Here is a 16,183-nt window from a genome sequence, read left to right as displayed (position 1 = left end):
GTCGTGGCTGCTGCTCAGTTTGATTTTGGGGCAATCAGCTGTTGCTCAGGCCCAGCACTGGAGCCTGTGGCTCCCCCAGGGACCACACACAGGGAGGGCTGACCCTGGGATGCTGCTCAGAGGGCACAGCCCAGCGCTGGCTGTCCCGTGGCACATTTAACTCTTGGGTGACACCACCCGCTGCATTTCCCTTCATTTGGGTGTAAGATGAACAAACAGTGGGAATTGGAGGGTTTGGAGCTGCAGGGGTGGATCAGGTGTGGTCCTGGGGCTGCACTTGGGAGTGGTTTGTGCTGGTAGAGGGGAGCTCTTGAGCTCTTGCTGGTTCTGGTTCTGGGGGCTTGTGCTTTTTGAGCCCATCCCTCCTGCCCATCCTAGGGTGGTCCCTCCTGGGGAGGACCCCTGGCTGCAGGTGGGGGCTCAGCCATCAGGTGTTGGTTGCTTCAGGGATCAGTGCCCCCCACAGCAGACACAGGATGGGCTTTCCAGCCTGGCTGCTTATGGGAGAGGGAATTAAAATCTGTGCAGCTGTTTCCTCCAACACCTTTGTTCAGCTGCAGTTGTTTCCTTCGTCCCTGTGTTTCACCGTGGGGTCACAGCCCCTGGGATCAGGGTACTGTACTGAGGGGCAGCACCCCAACCCAGGGCTGGGCTTTGGGGAGGGCTGTGGTCTTCCCTCTGTACCCAGCAGCTCGTAGTCACTCGTCATCACCGAGTGCAGGTTTGTGACAGCACAGCACAAGCTCCCATTAGATTTCTAGCTCCCATTGGTATTCACTGGCTGTGCAGCCTCTTCCCTCTCCACATGTTAATCCTTGGTGCCACCAAGCCCTTGCCTTCAGAAACGGGACAGGCAGCTCTGCACACCAACTCTGGGGGGCACAAGGACCTGTGGGGCTGACGGGGGCGAGGAGACCTCCCAGGCTGAAGGTGGGAATTTCTGGCCCTGGGTGGGACTCCCACACCCAGGGTGGGCTGTCTGCTGTGGTGCTTTGGGAGCGCAGCCCTGCCCAGGTGTGTGCACAAAGCCCCTGTGGGATTTTGGAATCCCTTTGCCCGTCCCCTCCTCCCCTGGCGTCACCGATGTCGCTGGTGGTTCGTTCCCCGAGCGCCGCGAGCCTGACCTTGCTCGGGAAGGTTCTGCATTGCTATGCTTTATGATTCCACAATTAGAGGCACTGGCTACAAGTTACCCATGAGTGGAAGTTAAAAGGCTGAGACATCTGTTAGATGAACCATCAGCTTCACTCGGTTTTGTTTTCTTTAACATATTCAGGTGCCGGTGAAGGTGTTTGAGGCAAATTCTAGTTCTGAAATAGTTTGCTGTTAAATCGTTTCCTCATCCTGCTGCGTAGCTGGGGCTGCCCAACCTGTCTGCACTTTGATTAACGGTGTTTGGTGATTACAGTGTTACTTTGGTTCAAAACTGAAAGTAATTTTTTTTAAAACAAAATGTTTCTTTCAAATAAACAGGGAAGATGTTTTGCTGCTGCCCAGCTTTGCTTCTTTCTCCAGTTTCACCTGCGGGACAGTTCCCACCAAAGACTTGGTTCCAGTGGAAAGCAAAACATCAGCAGCATCAGGGCTGAATCGGGGAGCTCGAGGCTGTATTTGCAGCTGCACCACTTGTCCCTCCCGAAGCAGCACCCAGGGCTAGGAGGAGTTAAACAAGCAGAAGGCTCTTTCTAGAGCCAGGGGAGCACAGTTTTTCCTCTCTCTGCACTCATCCTCACCCCGCTGCTTGTGCTGTCCTTGCTCCGACCGTGTGGATTTGGCGCGGCTCCCCAGCGCCTTCCTGTCATTAGGATTCCCTGGATTGCTCTGCTTTCCCTCTTCCAGCTGGGCTCTCCCTGTCTTCGGCACCGACAGGAGCTCCCACACCTCGCCCGTGTCCCCAGCAGCCACGGGGCGACACGGTTCCTGTAACGATGTGCTCCTTAATTATCCCTGTGCCGAGGGTGTGGCAGCGCCTGCGAGCAGAGGGCACTGCAGGGGTGCTGGTGGCTCCTGGGGAGCTGGGGACACTGTGGCACCGCTGGCACCCCGGCAATGCCCCCGGGGCTGTTCCAGAGCCGGGCAGGAGCGCTGGTCACTGCCCTGACAGAGGCCGGGATTTGCAGGGGGCTCAGCTGGATTAGCGACCCTGTGCTGGCCGTGTCCCAGTGGGAATTGGTCACCCCAGCACAGCCCACCTGCTCCCCAGCACCAGCACCCTGCACGTCCCTCCTGGCCGGGCACAGACCCAGCGTCCCTGCCCGGATCACTGCTGCTCCAGGGAGGTTGTGACTGGCATTTTGGGGCGAGCGTGGCTGGCTCGGGACAGGGGCTTTGCAGAGCATCCCTGCTCCCGCCTCCCCTCTCCCACCGCTCCTCCTGCCGAGGCAGAGCCCCGAGGGGCATCGGGGGCCATGCGAGTGCTGCGGTGGAGGCCCATGGGCACCGTCACCCTCCGTCCATCCCGTTGGTCCATACGGGGCCCCGAGCGCCGGGTGAGTCCGTCTTTCCATTGTTCAAACAATCTCTTTTCCACACGCGGTGCCAAAGGCTCCCCGCTCGCTCCCGCACGCGCCAGTATATTTAGCTGCCTCTAAGCCTCTACCTTTCCTTATATAGGAGAGGCCAAACGAATTTCGCACTCTCATTATTAATAGCCTGAGAGGAGCTCTTAGGAGGCTGCCAAAAATAGCAGGCAAACAGAGCGCACCCGGGCTGGGGAGGGCGTCGTGGCAGGCAGGGAGCCGCCGGGACCGCCGCGGGAGGGATGCCGCGCTGCCGGTCCCGGCTTTTCCCGTTGGGAACCGCGCTAAGGTGCCTCCGGCATCCTGCCCCCGCCGCAGCCCCGGGCAGGGGCTCCCCCTCGCCCCGCCAGCTCTCCGCAGGCAGAGGTAGGACCGGCGGGGCCCGGGGTGGGCACAGCAGCCCTGCACCCCCGAGCTTTGCGGCTGCGGATGCTGGAACAGCCGCCCCGAGGGTGTTGGGGACGCCCCAAGCGGGTGGCCTGGGGCAGCCCGGGGATCCACATCCCTGCGGGGTCCCCCTGGCCCAGGAGAACTCCTGTGGCTGAAGTGGTGACAGGTTTCACCCTCCTGTGCACACCACGGGCTCCGCTTTGCCCTCGAGCTGCCCCGGGCTGTTACTGGGCCCAGCGGTGCGTGCCGGCTCCCCCGGGGCATGGATTTGGGACCCCCGCTGGGCACCCGGGGGACGTGGGGCAGGTGGCAGAGGACAGAGGTGGCCCACTGTCTGTGTGCTGGTGGCAGCCCTGGGTGCCCTGTCCGGGATGGAGAGGTTTCCTCAGCAGAGATCACTCACACAGCATCCCCGAAATTGGACACAAATCCCGGGACATCGAGCCCGGGATGGGACGAACGAGGAGGGGGCTGCGGGGTGCCCAGAGAGCGAGGGGGCTTCAACTGCACCCGGAGACGTTGCATCCCAGGCAGGGTCTGCCTTAAATCCCTCCTCCCTCCTCCCTCCCTCCCTGGCGAGGAACTTCTCCCGCTGAACTGGAGGATGCTGCAAGCTCCTGCGGACGAGCCGGAGGAGTCCTGTGGCAAAGTCAAGGCGAGCGGGGAAGCGGCGTGTTCGTGCCGGGTGTCACCGCAGCCCCTGCCGCCAGCCCAGCCTGCAGCGGCCGGTGTCACCTCCAGGACCGTGAGTGGCCTTGCGGGCGGGAGGTGCGGGGTCTGCGGGGGGCAGCGGGGCTTTCCCCGCCGCCCACGTTTAACCTTCAGCGAGCCCGGCCGGGGCCGGGGCTGCTGCTGCTGCCGGGGCTCCGGCAGCGGCTCGGCGAGTGCAGGGAGGCGTCATCCCGGGGTGGGGGTCCCCGCAGCCCCCCTCTGCTTGGGGCCAGCCCGGCTGGAGGCGGAGGAGTGGGAGCAGCAGCAACTCGCTGTGGCGCTGGGGGGGCAGTGGGGCACCCCCGGCAGGTCCCGGCTGCAGGGGGGTCCTGGGTGGTGGGTGCTCGGCTCCGTGGGCAGCACTCGGCCCGTCTGTGCCCCCCGGCAGCGGGGCCGGTCACCCCCTCCCCAGGGAGCCGGGGGGCCCTCGGCCACGCGACGCGGGGACACCCCACGCCGGTGAGACGGGGCGGGAGGGGAAACCCAACTCCTGGACACCTCGGCATCGCAGTTCGGCCACGCACGGGGCGAAGCGCTGACCAGCCCGGCCGGCTGCACCAGGGCCCCGCAGCCCCGAGGCGGGCAATGCCGCAGGCGAAGGGGCGGCAGGACGGGAGCCGGGGTGCTCCCGCAGGCACCCTGTGCCAGAGCTCCCCTCACACCCACCTCCCTCCTCCTCGCTGGGCCTCTTGGTATTTTTTAAGCCCCTCGGCAGCTGGAGCAGCTGCTGCAGTGGGTTTGCCGGGGATGGGTGAGCGAGGGGAGCCGGCTGGGGGGGCAGTGCTGGAGGGGAAAACTTGGAAGGGCCCCTGCGAGGCAGCGGCTGCAGAGCGCGGCCGGACACGCGGCGCCGGCGGAGCGGGGAAAAAAGACGCTTCCTTTTATAGCCAGGCTGGGGTTGTTGGGTGCCTGCAGGCGCGTGGGTGCCACCACGGCCGGCCCCGGCAGCCCCCCGGCTCCTCTGCCTCCCCCTGCAAGGCCGTCAGACCCCCGTGCCCACAAACCACCCTGCCCAGGACAGGGAGCTGCTCCCGGGCAGGTGGAGAACACGGGGGCTGCCCAGGTCGGGGGCTGCCCAGGTCGGGGGCTGCTGGCTGACGTGAGGGCGCAGAGAAGACGTGGGAGAGGGGCTGCTCTCTGGTGGGTTTCGGCTCGGGGACGTTTCTGCAGCCGCCAAGGGCAGCGCTGGGGCTGGGGAGGACTCGGGGCTGCCTGCAGTGATGGGGCACTTCCAAGGCTGCAGAGGGACTTGTGATGACTGGGATGTCTGGCCACAGAGAGGGCAGTGGGGCAGAGCCGGGCTGTGGGACAGGGCAGGGGCAAGGAGGGGTGGTGGGGCTGGGGGAGATGGGGAGCCTGAGATGCAGAGAGCACCAGCAGAGCTGGGTGCAGCCCTCCAAGGTCACTGGGAGAGCCCGGCCTAGGGCTGTGGGAACTGTGCCACAGGATGGGGCTGTGTGGCCCCCCCGGGCTGGGGTACCTCTAGTACCAAGTCCTGGGAGGCTGCCAAGGTCAGCCGAGGTGACTGGAGCTGAACTGGGCTGGGATGCAGGAGTGCTGACGCTGTGCCCTGGCTTTCAGGATTTGGACTGGGTGCAGCCACTGGATTTTGCCTCCCAGTGCACCCCAACAGCCCCACCAGTCCCTGGAACCCAGTACCTCCACAGAAAAACCCTATGGCATCATCCCACTGCACTGCAGGGCCGGCACAGCTCCAAGGGTTAAGGGGGTGCATCTCTGCAGCCTCCTGCCTCAGGACACCCCTCAGTTTGCTTTTGGGGGAAACAGGGCTGCTGGTCCAGCCAGACACACTCAGTTCCACCACTGCTGCTTTACTGGGGACTTGTCTTGGGTCCTGGGAGCCGTGTCTGGGATCCCCAGGGCTGGATCCCTGGGGACTGGCCATGCAGAAGGTCCTGGGGTGCTGGCAGAGCATCCGGGGGGGACCACGGCTGTGCTGGCAGCCACCCTGTGCCCCGTGGCAATAGCTGGTGGCTCAGAGGGCCACTGAGCAGCACCTCTGCTGCCTGTGGGTGCCATGAGTGGGGCTGGTGACGTGAGGCTGTACTTGGCACCCACTGGCTCCTTGCAGGAGCTGCGGCGTGTGTGGCCACAGCTCCCGGCGCTGAGTCACGGCCACACCACGCTTGGCCAGCCCCACATCCCTCCTGCTCGGGGCTGGGCCCCTCAAGCACCCCTTGCTCCCCTGTCCTGCCAGGGGGCAGCCCTGGGAACCCCAGGACACTCCCTGTACCTGCCCCTGCCCCTCTCCAGCTGCAAATTTAGCAGAAGGAAGGTCACTGGGGTGAAGGTGCATCTGGGTGATGGTGACACTTGTCCCTATGTCATCCTGCCCTGGCCATGCTGTGTTGGGGCCAGGGAGCCCCCCTGTAGCCCCATTATGGTCTCAAGCCCCTGAGCTCTCAGATGAATTCCCTCCCGTGGGCAGAGGCATCTCCAGCCTCCCCGGCCCAGAGCTGTGGTGTGGGGAGGGCCCAGACCCCCAGATCCTCCCCTGGGCAAGGGGGGGGTTGTGGGAGGTGGGTTTCCCCAACACTGGCCCCAGCTGCACTGAGCTGCAGCCGCTGCTCTGGCACACAGACAGGGGGATGTGGGGTGCAGGAGGTCCTGGGGGGTGCTGGGGTGGTGTGGGGTGATGGGGAGGGTGAGCTGGTGCATCCTGACCCAGCTCAGCAGCAGCAGCAGCAGCAGCAGGGGTGATCCTTGCCAAGCCAAGAGCCAGGGCCGATGGGGGCCCCTGCTGTGGAATTAGCTCCAAGCACAGGTGCCCACCTTTGCCGTGCGTGCTGGTCTGCGTGGGCTCACAGGACACGGCCCTTGGCTGTGCCCCCATCTCCTCGGGGGTGCAGCCCCACAGGTGCCCCCACTGCCGCAAACTCTGCCGCAGCCTGGAGCATCTGACCACCCTCAAAGGGCAGCTGCCCCCCAAAACAGCAGCCTGAGCATCCTCTGGCCGGCGAGGGGCTCTGGGTCCGAGGCACAGGCGTTGGCCGCGGCACTGCCTCATTCTCTGAACGTGGATCTCCGTGCCCAGGGCTGAGAGTGGCTGCGGGCACAGCAGCGCTGTAGGAGCCCTGCCTCCACCTGGGCTGCACCGGGCAGGGGCCGAGGCCGGGTCTGGGAGTGGGCAGGAGGTGCTTCCTGGATCCTTCCTGCTCCTTCCAGGATCCCAGTGGAGCTGGTGGGCACGGCTGGGAGCAGCGGGCAGCCCCAGCCCCGCGCTGCCCACCTCTCCCTCCCAACCCTACATACTTCTTCATATGCCCATATGGAGTCGGCCGGCGTTATGGAATGTTAAGAAGTATGTATTTTTGGGCTGGGACCCCCACACCAGGATTCCCCATCACCAGCACCGTCCCGGCGGCACCTCCGGAGAGACGATGCGTCCCTGGGGCTGGTAAAAAGGAACCAGATCAACTTGCAACTGGATTTGGTCCCCTTCAACCAGCTGCAGCGGCGCGTGAGCCACGGCACCCGCTGCCCTTCACTGCCCCGGGGGCTGCCGCTGTCCCGCCCTGAGGGGGCTCGGGGTCAGGAGAGGGTGCAGGGAGCGGGAGAGAGGGGGGGGTTGCAAAAGGGGGCTTTGGCTGCTTTTTTGAGGCTGTGTGGAGCCCCGGTGGAGCAGAGGCAAGCGGAGGGGCTGCAGCTCCGTTGCCCGCCGGTGGAAGTCCCAGCGCTGCTCAGACTGCCCGGGCTCCTCATCAACACCGCGCAGCTTCACCGGTCCCAAACCTGCTCGGGAAACGCCCCGTGAAGCCGCAGCTGCCAAGAAAGGCACAGGGGTGAGGAGCCCCCCGGCCCCCCCACCTCCCGTCCCCTCCAGGGGACAGAGGGGAGAGCGTTCCCCGTGGGGGAAGCCCGAGGATCTGACCCCCGTGTGAGGAATTGTGCGATGATTCGTGTCAATAAAGAGTGTTTATTCAAACCGCCAAATATGCGATGGAAATGTGCCGCTAAATATGCTTATGCAATTATGCTTTTGACAAACATATATCACTATAGGCAAATAAGACTTGAAAATATACCGCTTATGTATGTAACGGGTAAATATGAACGTGTAAAGAAAGAGGTTATCAAAGGACAAGAAAGAGAAGACTTGAGCTTTTGTCCCTCAACTCCAGAGGGACACCTAAAACCACCAATAAAAGAACATGAGTCTGAGAAACGAAAGTGACGTCACAACCCAGAAACGAAACTGGGCGGTAACTTTCCTGAACAAACGTATAAAAGCGCTGCGAAGCCCTCTGTGAAGTGTGTGCTGGTGAAGCTGAGGTTCCCTTTTGCACCCAGGACTGTTTTACTCATTCCTTATCGAATAAACAGCCTTGCTGCTAAGAATCCTTGGTTACCAGCTTCGTTTATAACACCCGGGAACAGCCCCGCTCCAGCAGCATCAAAAGGTAACGCTGATACAGAGAGCAAAGGGCAGCGAGCGGTTCCCCGACATCCCCTGGGGGGACCTTTCCAGCAGCACTTTGCCCCTCAGGGCACAGGTGGGTGGTGTGGGGGGTCGGAGTCCCGCGATGGGTGTTTGGGGACAGCACCCCTTATCTGAAGGGGGGGGGGGCAAAAACGAGCGGCTGCTCACCCCGCTGGACTGGCAGAGCAGCCAGAGAGCGCTGGGCGGGGAAGAAATGGGTCTGGGGGTCTCTGCTTTTGTGGGGTGGCCGGGGGCTCCGGGGTGGGAAGGGGGTGACTGGGGCTGTTCGTGCAGGACAGCAAAGCCCCTCCAGCCCTGCTCACCGCCCTGTTCTTGCTCCCCAAAGGAAGGTCCCAGCTCAGAGCACACCCGGCACAGCTCCCCCTCCAGGCCAGCCCACCATGGGTAAGTTGGGTGGCTGGTGGGGTCGGGGGCACGGCTTCTGCAGAGGGACAGCGTGGGGGACACGAGGACCCCGAGTGTGTCCCTTCTCCCCTCTCCTCCCGGGCGGGGGGCAGCGGGGCCAGTGCCATCAGTGGTCGGTTCTCAGGGTGAGGGGCAGCTGATAACAATAGTCCAGGTAACAAACCCAAGAGAATCCAGGCAGATGCCTGATCCCAAGGTCTCTCCCAGGCAGCCTGGCAGGTGCTGGGAAGCCCACACAGATCCCCAGTGACTCAGCTGCCCTCTTGACAGCTGGGGATGTGCTGGAGCACAGCGAGGGGCTGGCAAGGTGGTGACTGAGCTTGTTCTAAACTGTGTTTGATTCACCTTGTGCTGGTGACAGGTGACACACTGGGCTGACACGGGCTGTGTGTTCTGTGCTGTTCTGGGTCAGTGGGTTGCATTGGGCAGGGCAGGGCAGGGTGTCTGTGGGCAGTGGGATGTGCAGGGGCCGGGGTGAGCTGAATGCAGGGGGGTCTGGGGGAGCTGCTGCTCCCACCCCCTGCCCTGCCTGGCACAGGGCACTGAGATCAGTCTGGGACAAGCTTTACTGCCCTCCTGTCATTTTCCTTCTTAGTATGGGGAATAGCTGAAGCCCTTGGAGCTGCAGTCGGAGCAGGTGAGTGAGGGTCTGGCAGTGGCTGAGCAGTGCTCAGGTTCACTGCCCAGTGCCAGCCCCGTCTGGGTGTGGGGACTGGGCTGGGCTGGGGCTGGGAGTGCTGGGGAGAATTGGGGTGCTGCTGTGGAGGAGGGGGCAGCACTGGCCTGGAATCAGTGCTGCAGCCCTGCCCAGTGTTCCTGTCCTGCCCAGGGTGGGGTGTCCCTGCACCCCACAGCCCTCGCTCCCCACTCTGACCCCTCGGTCCTTTTGGGGAGGCTGGTTCTGGGGAGCTGGTGGCAGGGGGAGGTGTGGGGTGACAGAGAGCACCCTAATACTGTGGTGTCCTCCCTACAGGAGTGGCACTGGTTGCCGCCCCGGCTGTCGTTGCTGGGCTGGGGTTCACCGCAGGCGGCATCGCCGCTGGATCCATCGCTGCCAAGATGATGTCGGCAGCTGCCATCGCCAACGGAGGTGGAGTGGCAGCCGGCAGCACCGTGGCTGTGCTGCAGTCCATTGGTGAGTGGGGAGGGCAGGGCAGCTGGGCTGCACTGGGTTCATGCCCTCAGGAACACGGGCTTATACCCTGGCCTTGCTGTAGGGCCAAACCAGCCCCTTGAGCTGTCACGGGTTGGAATCGCTCTGAACTCTCCAGGCTCCCCCTGGCCAGGAGAATTCCTTGGCTGTCCTTGCCCCGTGCCCAGTCCCCCAGCAGGCAGCCTTGATGATGCTGGGACATCACTCTTCCATCTGTCTTGGCAGGAGCTGCAGGTTTATCTCTTGGTGCTGAAGTTGGGCTGGGGTCAATCGGGGCAGCAGCTGGTGCCCTGGTAGAGAAAATCGTCAGTTGACAAACCCAAGGAGGCAGCAGCTCCAGATGCGGAATCCAAGAGAGGTGCTGATCCTGAGGTGTTGCCAGGCAGCGTGGCACGTGATGGGAAGCCTCCACAGACCCCACCCTCTCAGAAGCTTTGGATTCCTCTGAGCAATGAGTACCCTCAAGCCAATAAAGTTGCTTTGCCTGCAGCAGAGATGGTGTGTCTGTGTTACTGGGGGTGGGGACACATGGGTGCCTGCAGGATGTGACCACTGCTGCTCTGTGACCCTGGACTCCTACAGCTGTGGTGCCACTAACCCTGCTGCCTCTCTGGGCTTCAGCAGAGCAGGAAGTGCAGCCAGCCCCATGGTTGGTGTGTGGCCCAGGCCCATGGTGGGTGGGTGGCTGGCAGGAGCCTGGTGGCCATGGCACAGTTGGTTTGTGCCCATGAGGTCACCTCAGTGCTCTGGCCTCCCCAGGCAGTGCCAGCAGTGTGCCCAGGGCCTGGGGTGGCCATGGGGACCGGGACCCTCAGAGTCCCACCCACTCAGGGGTGCCCAGTGTGACCCCACTCCCTGCCTTGGCCTGGGTATGGGGATGCCCAATGGCAGCTGGGAGGTGAGGTCTGGGGGGGCTGCTCCTCCTTGGGGTGCTCCCCCAGGCAATGGGGTAGTGTGGGGTCCATGCTTGGGCCAGGCTGGGGGTCTCAGGCTGATTTCTCCTCCTTTTCCTCAGAGGCAACAGGTCTCCTCACAACTGTGGGGACTGCCCTGCTGGCCACTGTGCTGGTTTGGGCTGGGGTCGAGTTATTTTTTTTTCCAGTGGCTGGTCTGGATCTGTGTTTGGGATTTGTGCTAAACATAGGGTTGATGACACAGAGACGTTTTGTTGTTGCTGGGCAGTTCTTTTATGCTCCACGTACCACCAGGCTGGGGAGGATTTTGAGGGAGCATGGGAAATCGGGAGGAGACACAGCAGGGACAGCTGACCACAAGTGACCAAAGGGATGTTCCAGATCATATGACATCACGCTCAGCAAATAAAGCTGAGGCGGGGAGAAGGAGGAAGCAGGGCGTGCTTAGAGTGGTGGTGTTTCTCTTCCCAAACAGACCCCTGCTGCGACCCCCTGCACCTCGGCCGGGACCCTCCACTGGAACACCCACCTCTCTCCCGTGCTCCTCTCGCTGTATCTGAGCCCCCAGACTAAGACTTTCCAGCGCAGTCCTCTGCCCCTCCCCGGGATGCGCCGGGTGTGGGTGGGACGGGACACGCCCAGGGCGAGCACCTGCCCTGATCCGGTCCCGCGGGGTGCGGCGGGCAGGTGAGCGCTGTTCCCGACCCTCTCCCACCTGCCCTGTCCTCTTCCTTTTCGTGTCCGCCTTCTCCCTCCTGCCCTCCTGCCTTTTTCCCTCTTAACCGTGAGACACAGAGGCAACGGAGCCGCCGCTGGAGCTGCAGCCAGAGCAGGTGAAGGGCTGGCGCTGGAATTCACTGCCCCGTCCCAGCCCTGTCTGGCCATGGGGGACCCGGCCGGGCCGGGGAGACTTGGAATGTTGGTGTGAGGGAGGGGCAGCACTGGCCTGGAACAACAGGTTTCTCTCTTAGGGCCAAAATCGGGCTGACATCTACCCTGGTGACACTCGGTGCAGCAAACGGTGCCAAGATGCCCAAGAGGAAGCCGACTGTGGATGAGGAGCCCAAGAAGGAGACAACTTCAGATGAGGAATCTGAGGAGGAGAACAAGAGTACGGATGGGGAACCCAAGAAGACTAGACCAGGCAGCAAACCTGGAAATAACAATAGTTCTGGTGGCAAAGGTGAGGGTAATAGTATTCCAGTATAGCTGACACGGGCTGTGTGTTCTGGGTCAGTGGGGTGTATTGGGCAGGGCAAGGCAGGGTGGGGCAGGGTGTCTGTGGGCAGTGGGATGTGCAGGGGCCGGGGTGAGCTGAATGCAGGGGGGTCTGGGGGGAGCTGCTGCTCCCACCCCCTGCCCTGCTCTGCCTGGCACAGGGTATTGGGCTTGGCCTGGGACAAGCTTTACTGCCCTCCTGTCATTTTCCTTCTTAGGATGGAAAAAGAGAGCCCAAAGAGCTGCAATTGGAGCTGCAATTGGAGCAGGTGAGTGAGGGTCTGGCAGTGGCTGAGCAGTGCTCGGGTTCACTGCCCAGTGCCAGCCCCGTCTGGGTGTGGGGACTGGGCTGGGCTGGGGCTGGGAGTGCTGGGGAGAATTGGGGTGCTGCTGTGGAAGAGGGGGCAACACTGGCCTGGAATCAGTGCTGCAACCCTGCCCAGTGTTCCTGTCCTGCCCAGGGTGGGGTGTCCCTGCACCCCACAGCCCTCGCTCCCCACTCTGACCCCTCGGTCCTTTTGGGGAGGCTGGTTCTGGGGAGCTGGTGGCAGGGGGAGGTGTGGGGCACAGCGAGCACCCTAATGCTGCGGTGTCCTGCCTGCAGGAGTGGCACTGGTTGCCATCCCAGCGTGCATTGCTGGGCTGGGGTTCACCGCAGGCGGCATCGCCGCTGGATCCATCGCTGCCAAGATGATGTCGGCAGCTGCCATCGCCAACGGAGGTGGAGTGGCAGCCGGCAGCACCGTGGCTGTGCTGCAGTCCATTGGTGAGTGGGGAGGGCAGGGCAGCTGGGCTGCACTGGGTTCATGCCCTCAGGAACACGGGGTTATACCCTGGCCTTGCTGTAGGGCCAAACCAGCCCCTTGAGCTGTCACGGGTTGGAATCGCTCCATGGTTCCCCCTGGCCAGGAGAATTCCTTGGCTGTCCCTGCCCCGTGCCCAGTCCCCCAGCAGGCAGCCTTGATGGTACTGGGACATCACTCTTCCATCTGTCTTGGCAGGAGCTGCAGGTTTCTCTCTTGGTGCCAAACTTGGGCTGACAAGTGCCTTGGGGTCACTCGGGGCAGCAGCTGGTGCCTCGCTGCCCTTGAGGAAGAAGATTCCAAGTGACAAACCAAAGGAAAAGTAACTCCAGGTGACAAACCCAAGGAGGCAGCAGCTCCAGATGCGGAACCCAAGAGAGGTGCTGATCCTGAGGTGTTGCCAGGCAGTGTGGCAGATGCTGGGAAACCTCCACAGACCCCACCCTCTCAAAAGCTGTGAATTCCCCTGTGCAATGAGTGCCCTGAAGCCAATAAAGTTGCTTTGCCTGCAGCAGAGATGGTGTGTCTGTGTTACTGGGGCTGAGGGATTTGCAGCCTGGGGACACACGGGTGCCTGCAGGACGTCACCGCTGCTGCTCTGTGACCCAGGACTCCTGCACCTGTGGTGCCACTAACCCTGCTGCCTCTCTGGGCTTCAGCAGAGCAGAAGTGCAGCCAGATCCGTGTCTGCCAGATGGAGGTGTGTGGCCCAGGCCCATGGTGGGTGGGTGGCTGGCAGGAGCCTGGTGACCATGGTACAGTCGGTTTGTGCCCAAAGGAAGGTCCCAGCTCAGAGCACACCCGGCACAGCTCTCACTCCAGGCCAGCCCACCATGGGTAAGTTGGGTGGCTGGTGTGGTCGGGGGCACGGCCCCTGCAGAGGGACAGCGTGGGGGACACGGGGACCCCGAGTGTGTCCCTTCTCCCCTCTCCTCCTGGGCAGGGGGGCAGCGGGGCCGGTGCCATCAGTGGTCTGTTCCCGGGGGTCTGCGGGGCCAGGGGAAAGGTGAAGGAGGGGGACGTGGCTGGGAGAGCTGCTGCTGGCACTGTGCCCTTGCCCTGCCTGGCAAAGGGCGCTGGGCTCCTCCCAGGCTCAGTTTCCTACCTGCCCTCCTACTGTTTCAGTTTCAGTCTTCCCGTGAGACACAGAGGCAGAGGAGCCCCGATTGGAGCAGGTGAGGGTCTGGCACTCGGGTTCACTGCCTGCACCCAGCCCTGTCTGGTGCTGGGGGATTTGGCCAGGGAGAGTTGGAATGTTGGTGTGAGGGAGGGGCAGCACTGGCCTGGAACTGCAGGTTTCTCTCTTAGGGCCAAAATCAGGCTGACATCTACCCTGGTGACACTCGGTGCAGCAAACGGTGCCAAGATATCTGAGAGGATGCCAACTCCAGATGAGGAACCCAAGGAGGAGACAACTCCAGATGAGGAATTTGAGGAGGAAAACAAGAGTAGAGATGGGGAACCCAAGAAGACTAGTCCAGGTGGCAATCCTGGGGATAACAACAATCCTGGTGGCAATAATCCAGGTGGAAAAGATGAGGATAACAATATTCCAGGTAACAAACCCAAGAGAATCCAGGTAGGTGCCTGATCCCAAGGTCTCTCCCAGGCAGCCTGGCAGGTGCTGGGAAGCCCCCACAGATCCCCAGTGACTCAGGTGTCCTCTTGACAGCTGGGGATGTGCTGGAGCACAGCGAGGGGCTGGCAAGGTGGTGACTGAGTTTGTTGTAAACTGTGTTTGATTCACCTTGTGCTGGTGACAGGTGACACACTGGGCTGACACGGGCTGTGTGTTCTGTGCTGCTCTGGGTCAGTGGGATGCATTGGGCAGGGCAGGGCAGGGTGTCTGTGGGCAGTGGGATGTGCAGGGGCCGGGGTGAGCTGAATGCAGGGGGGTCTGGGGGAGCTGCTGCTCCCACCCCCTGCCCTGCCTGGCACAGGGCACTGAGATCAGTCTGGGACAAGCTTTACTGCCCTCCTGTCATTTTCCTTCTTAGGATGGAAAACAATTGCCGAAAGAGCCGCCATTGGAGCCGCAATTGGGGCAGTTAAAGGTCTGTCACTGGCTGAGCAGTGCTCGGGTTCACTGCCCAGTGCCAGCCCCGTCTGGGTGTAGGGACTGGGCTGGGCTGGGGCTGGGAGTGTCGGGGAGAATTGGGGTGCTGCTGTGGAGGAGGGGGCAGCACTGGCCTGGAATCAGTGCTGCAGCCCTGCCCACTGTTCCTGTCCTGCCCAGGGTGGGGTGTCCCTGCACCCCACAGCCCTCGCTCCCCACTCTGACCCCTCGGTCCTTTTGGGGAGGCTGGTTCTGGGGTGCTGGTGGCAGGGGGAGGTGTGGGGCACAGAGAGCACCCTAATGCTGTGGTGTCCTGCCTGCAGGAGTGGCACTGGTTGCCATCCCGGCTGTCATTTCTGCAATGGGGTTCACCGCAGGCCCCATCGCTGTTGGATCCATCGCTGCCAAAATTGTGTTAACAGCAGCCATCGCCAACGGAGGTGGAGTGGCAGCCGGCAGCACCGTGGCTGTGCTGCAGTCCATTGGTGAGTGGGGAGGGCAGGGCAGCTGGGCTGCACTGGGTTCATGCCCTCAGGAACACGGGGTTATACCCTGGCCTTGCTGTAGGGCCAAACCAGCCCCTTGAGGTGTCATGGGTTGGAATCGCTCTGAACTCTCCAGGCTCCCCCTGCCCAGGAGAATTCCTTGGCTGCCCCTGCCCTGTGCCCAGTCCCCCAGCAGGCAGCCTTGATGATGCTGGGACATCACTCTTCCATCTGTCTTGGCAGGAGCTGCAGGTTTATCTCTTGGTGCCAAACTTGTGACAAGTGCCTTGGGGTCACTCAGGGCAGCAGTCGGTGCCTTGCTGCCCTGGAGGAAGACTCCAAGTGACAAACCCAAGAAAAGTTAACTCCAGGTGACAAACCCAAAGAAAGTAACTCCAGGTGACAAACCCAAGGAGGCAGCAGCTGCAGATGCAGAACCCAAGAGAGGTGCTGATCCTGAGGTGTTGCCAGGCAGCGTGGCACGTGCTGGGAAGCCTCCACAGACCCCACCCTTGCAAAAGCTTTGAATTCCCCTGAGGAATGAGTGCCCTGAATCCAATAAAGGTGCTTTGCCTGCAGCAGAGATGGTGTTTCTGTGTTACTGGGGCTCTTGGGTGATGGTGCCACTCGAGGGTGAGAGAACACAGGTCACATTTGGGCCCAAGGACTGACCTGTACCAGCAGTTCCCCTGCCCTGAGTCTGGGGCAGGTTTGTACCTACAGCCCATCCCAGAGGAGTAGAACTGAGTGTGAGCTGCCAAACGCCACGTGGGAAGGACCAAGTGTTGCTGTGCAGGTCTGCAGCTGCAATTGTAACACTGGATTAAAACCAACTCAGCCCTCCCCACCCGAAATCTGTGAGATTCTGCTTTTAAACTTAGATTCCAACATCATACAGGAAAGGAGGATGCACTCTTCTAGTAAGGTTAAAGGTTTTTAATCACTTTTCCAGAGTACAGATACAACTGAAACAAAAACTATTCTGGGGGTCTCAATAATTCACTTATTATTACCATACATTGAACTCTATAAATTCTCATATAAGAAAAAGTCCTTTTAATATAGGT

The 16,183-nt window shown here is 61.9% G+C and overlaps 2 protein-coding genes across 4 annotated transcripts; both read left to right on the top strand.

Annotated features, from left to right (window-relative positions):
* Positions 1-7,850: 7,850 nt before the first annotated feature.
* On the top strand, positions 7,851-15,688 carry LOC116798087 (interferon alpha-inducible protein 27-like protein 2A). Of its 3 annotated transcripts, none has more exons than XM_032710214.1 (6): positions 7,851-8,041; positions 8,408-8,466; positions 9,083-9,124; positions 9,461-9,622; positions 9,866-9,967; positions 12,925-13,091. In XM_032710214.1, the coding sequence occupies exons 2-5, from the start codon at positions 8,463-8,465 to the stop codon at positions 9,952-9,954; spliced, it is 297 nt and encodes a 98-aa protein (XP_032566105.1). In that variant the 5' UTR covers positions 7,851-8,041; positions 8,408-8,462; the 3' UTR covers positions 9,955-9,967; positions 12,925-13,091. The 3 variants fall into 3 exon arrangements, with proteins under 3 accessions (XP_032566105.1, XP_032566104.1, XP_032566103.1); XM_032710213.1 differs by lacking the exon at positions 12,925-13,091 and adding an exon at positions 15,533-15,688 and having other exon boundaries at positions 7,852-8,041; XM_032710212.1 differs by lacking the exon at positions 12,925-13,091 and having other exon boundaries at positions 7,853-8,041; positions 9,866-10,134.
* LOC116798147 (interferon alpha-inducible protein 27-like protein 2A) lies at positions 11,584-15,568 on the top strand. The gene is made up of 5 exons (XM_032710318.1): positions 11,584-11,737; positions 11,991-12,041; positions 12,377-12,538; positions 12,774-12,878; positions 15,488-15,568. The coding sequence occupies exons 1-5, from the start codon at positions 11,584-11,586 to the stop codon at positions 15,517-15,519; spliced, it is 504 nt and encodes a 167-aa protein (XP_032566209.1). The 3' UTR covers positions 15,520-15,568.
* Positions 15,689-16,183: the final 495 nt, after the last annotated feature.

The sequence above is a fragment of the Chiroxiphia lanceolata genome, chromosome 24 (assembly GCF_009829145.1).
Source record: "Chiroxiphia lanceolata isolate bChiLan1 chromosome 24, bChiLan1.pri, whole genome shotgun sequence".
Classification (NCBI taxonomy): domain Eukaryota; kingdom Metazoa; phylum Chordata; class Aves; order Passeriformes; family Pipridae; genus Chiroxiphia; species Chiroxiphia lanceolata.
The sequence above is the reverse complement of the archived record's forward strand: the minus strand, read 5'-3'. Positions and strand labels throughout refer to the sequence as shown.

What these genes read in the sequence shown, in the direction of transcription:
- LOC116798087 (XM_032710213.1), top strand. An exon ending in TGGAGCTGCAGTCGGAGCAG is followed by an intron (nt 9,125 to 9,460) that starts GTGAGTGAGGGT and finishes TCCTCCCTACAG; the next exon opens with GAGTGGCACTGGTTGCCGCC. An exon ending in GGCTGTGCTGCAGTCCATTG is followed by an intron (nt 9,623 to 9,865) that starts GTGAGTGGGGAG and finishes CTGTCTTGGCAG; the next exon opens with GAGCTGCAGGTTTATCTCTT.
- LOC116798147 (XM_032710318.1), top strand. Translation starts at nt 11,584, where the DNA reads ATGCCCAAGAGGAAGCCGACTGTGGATGAGGAGCCCAAGAAGGAGACA. An exon ending in TGGAGCTGCAATTGGAGCAG is followed by an intron (nt 12,042 to 12,376) that starts GTGAGTGAGGGT and finishes TCCTGCCTGCAG; the next exon opens with GAGTGGCACTGGTTGCCATC. An exon ending in CTTGAGGAAGAAGATTCCAA is followed by an intron (nt 12,879 to 15,487) that starts GTGACAAACCAA and finishes AGTTAACTCCAG; the next exon opens with GTGACAAACCCAAAGAAAGT.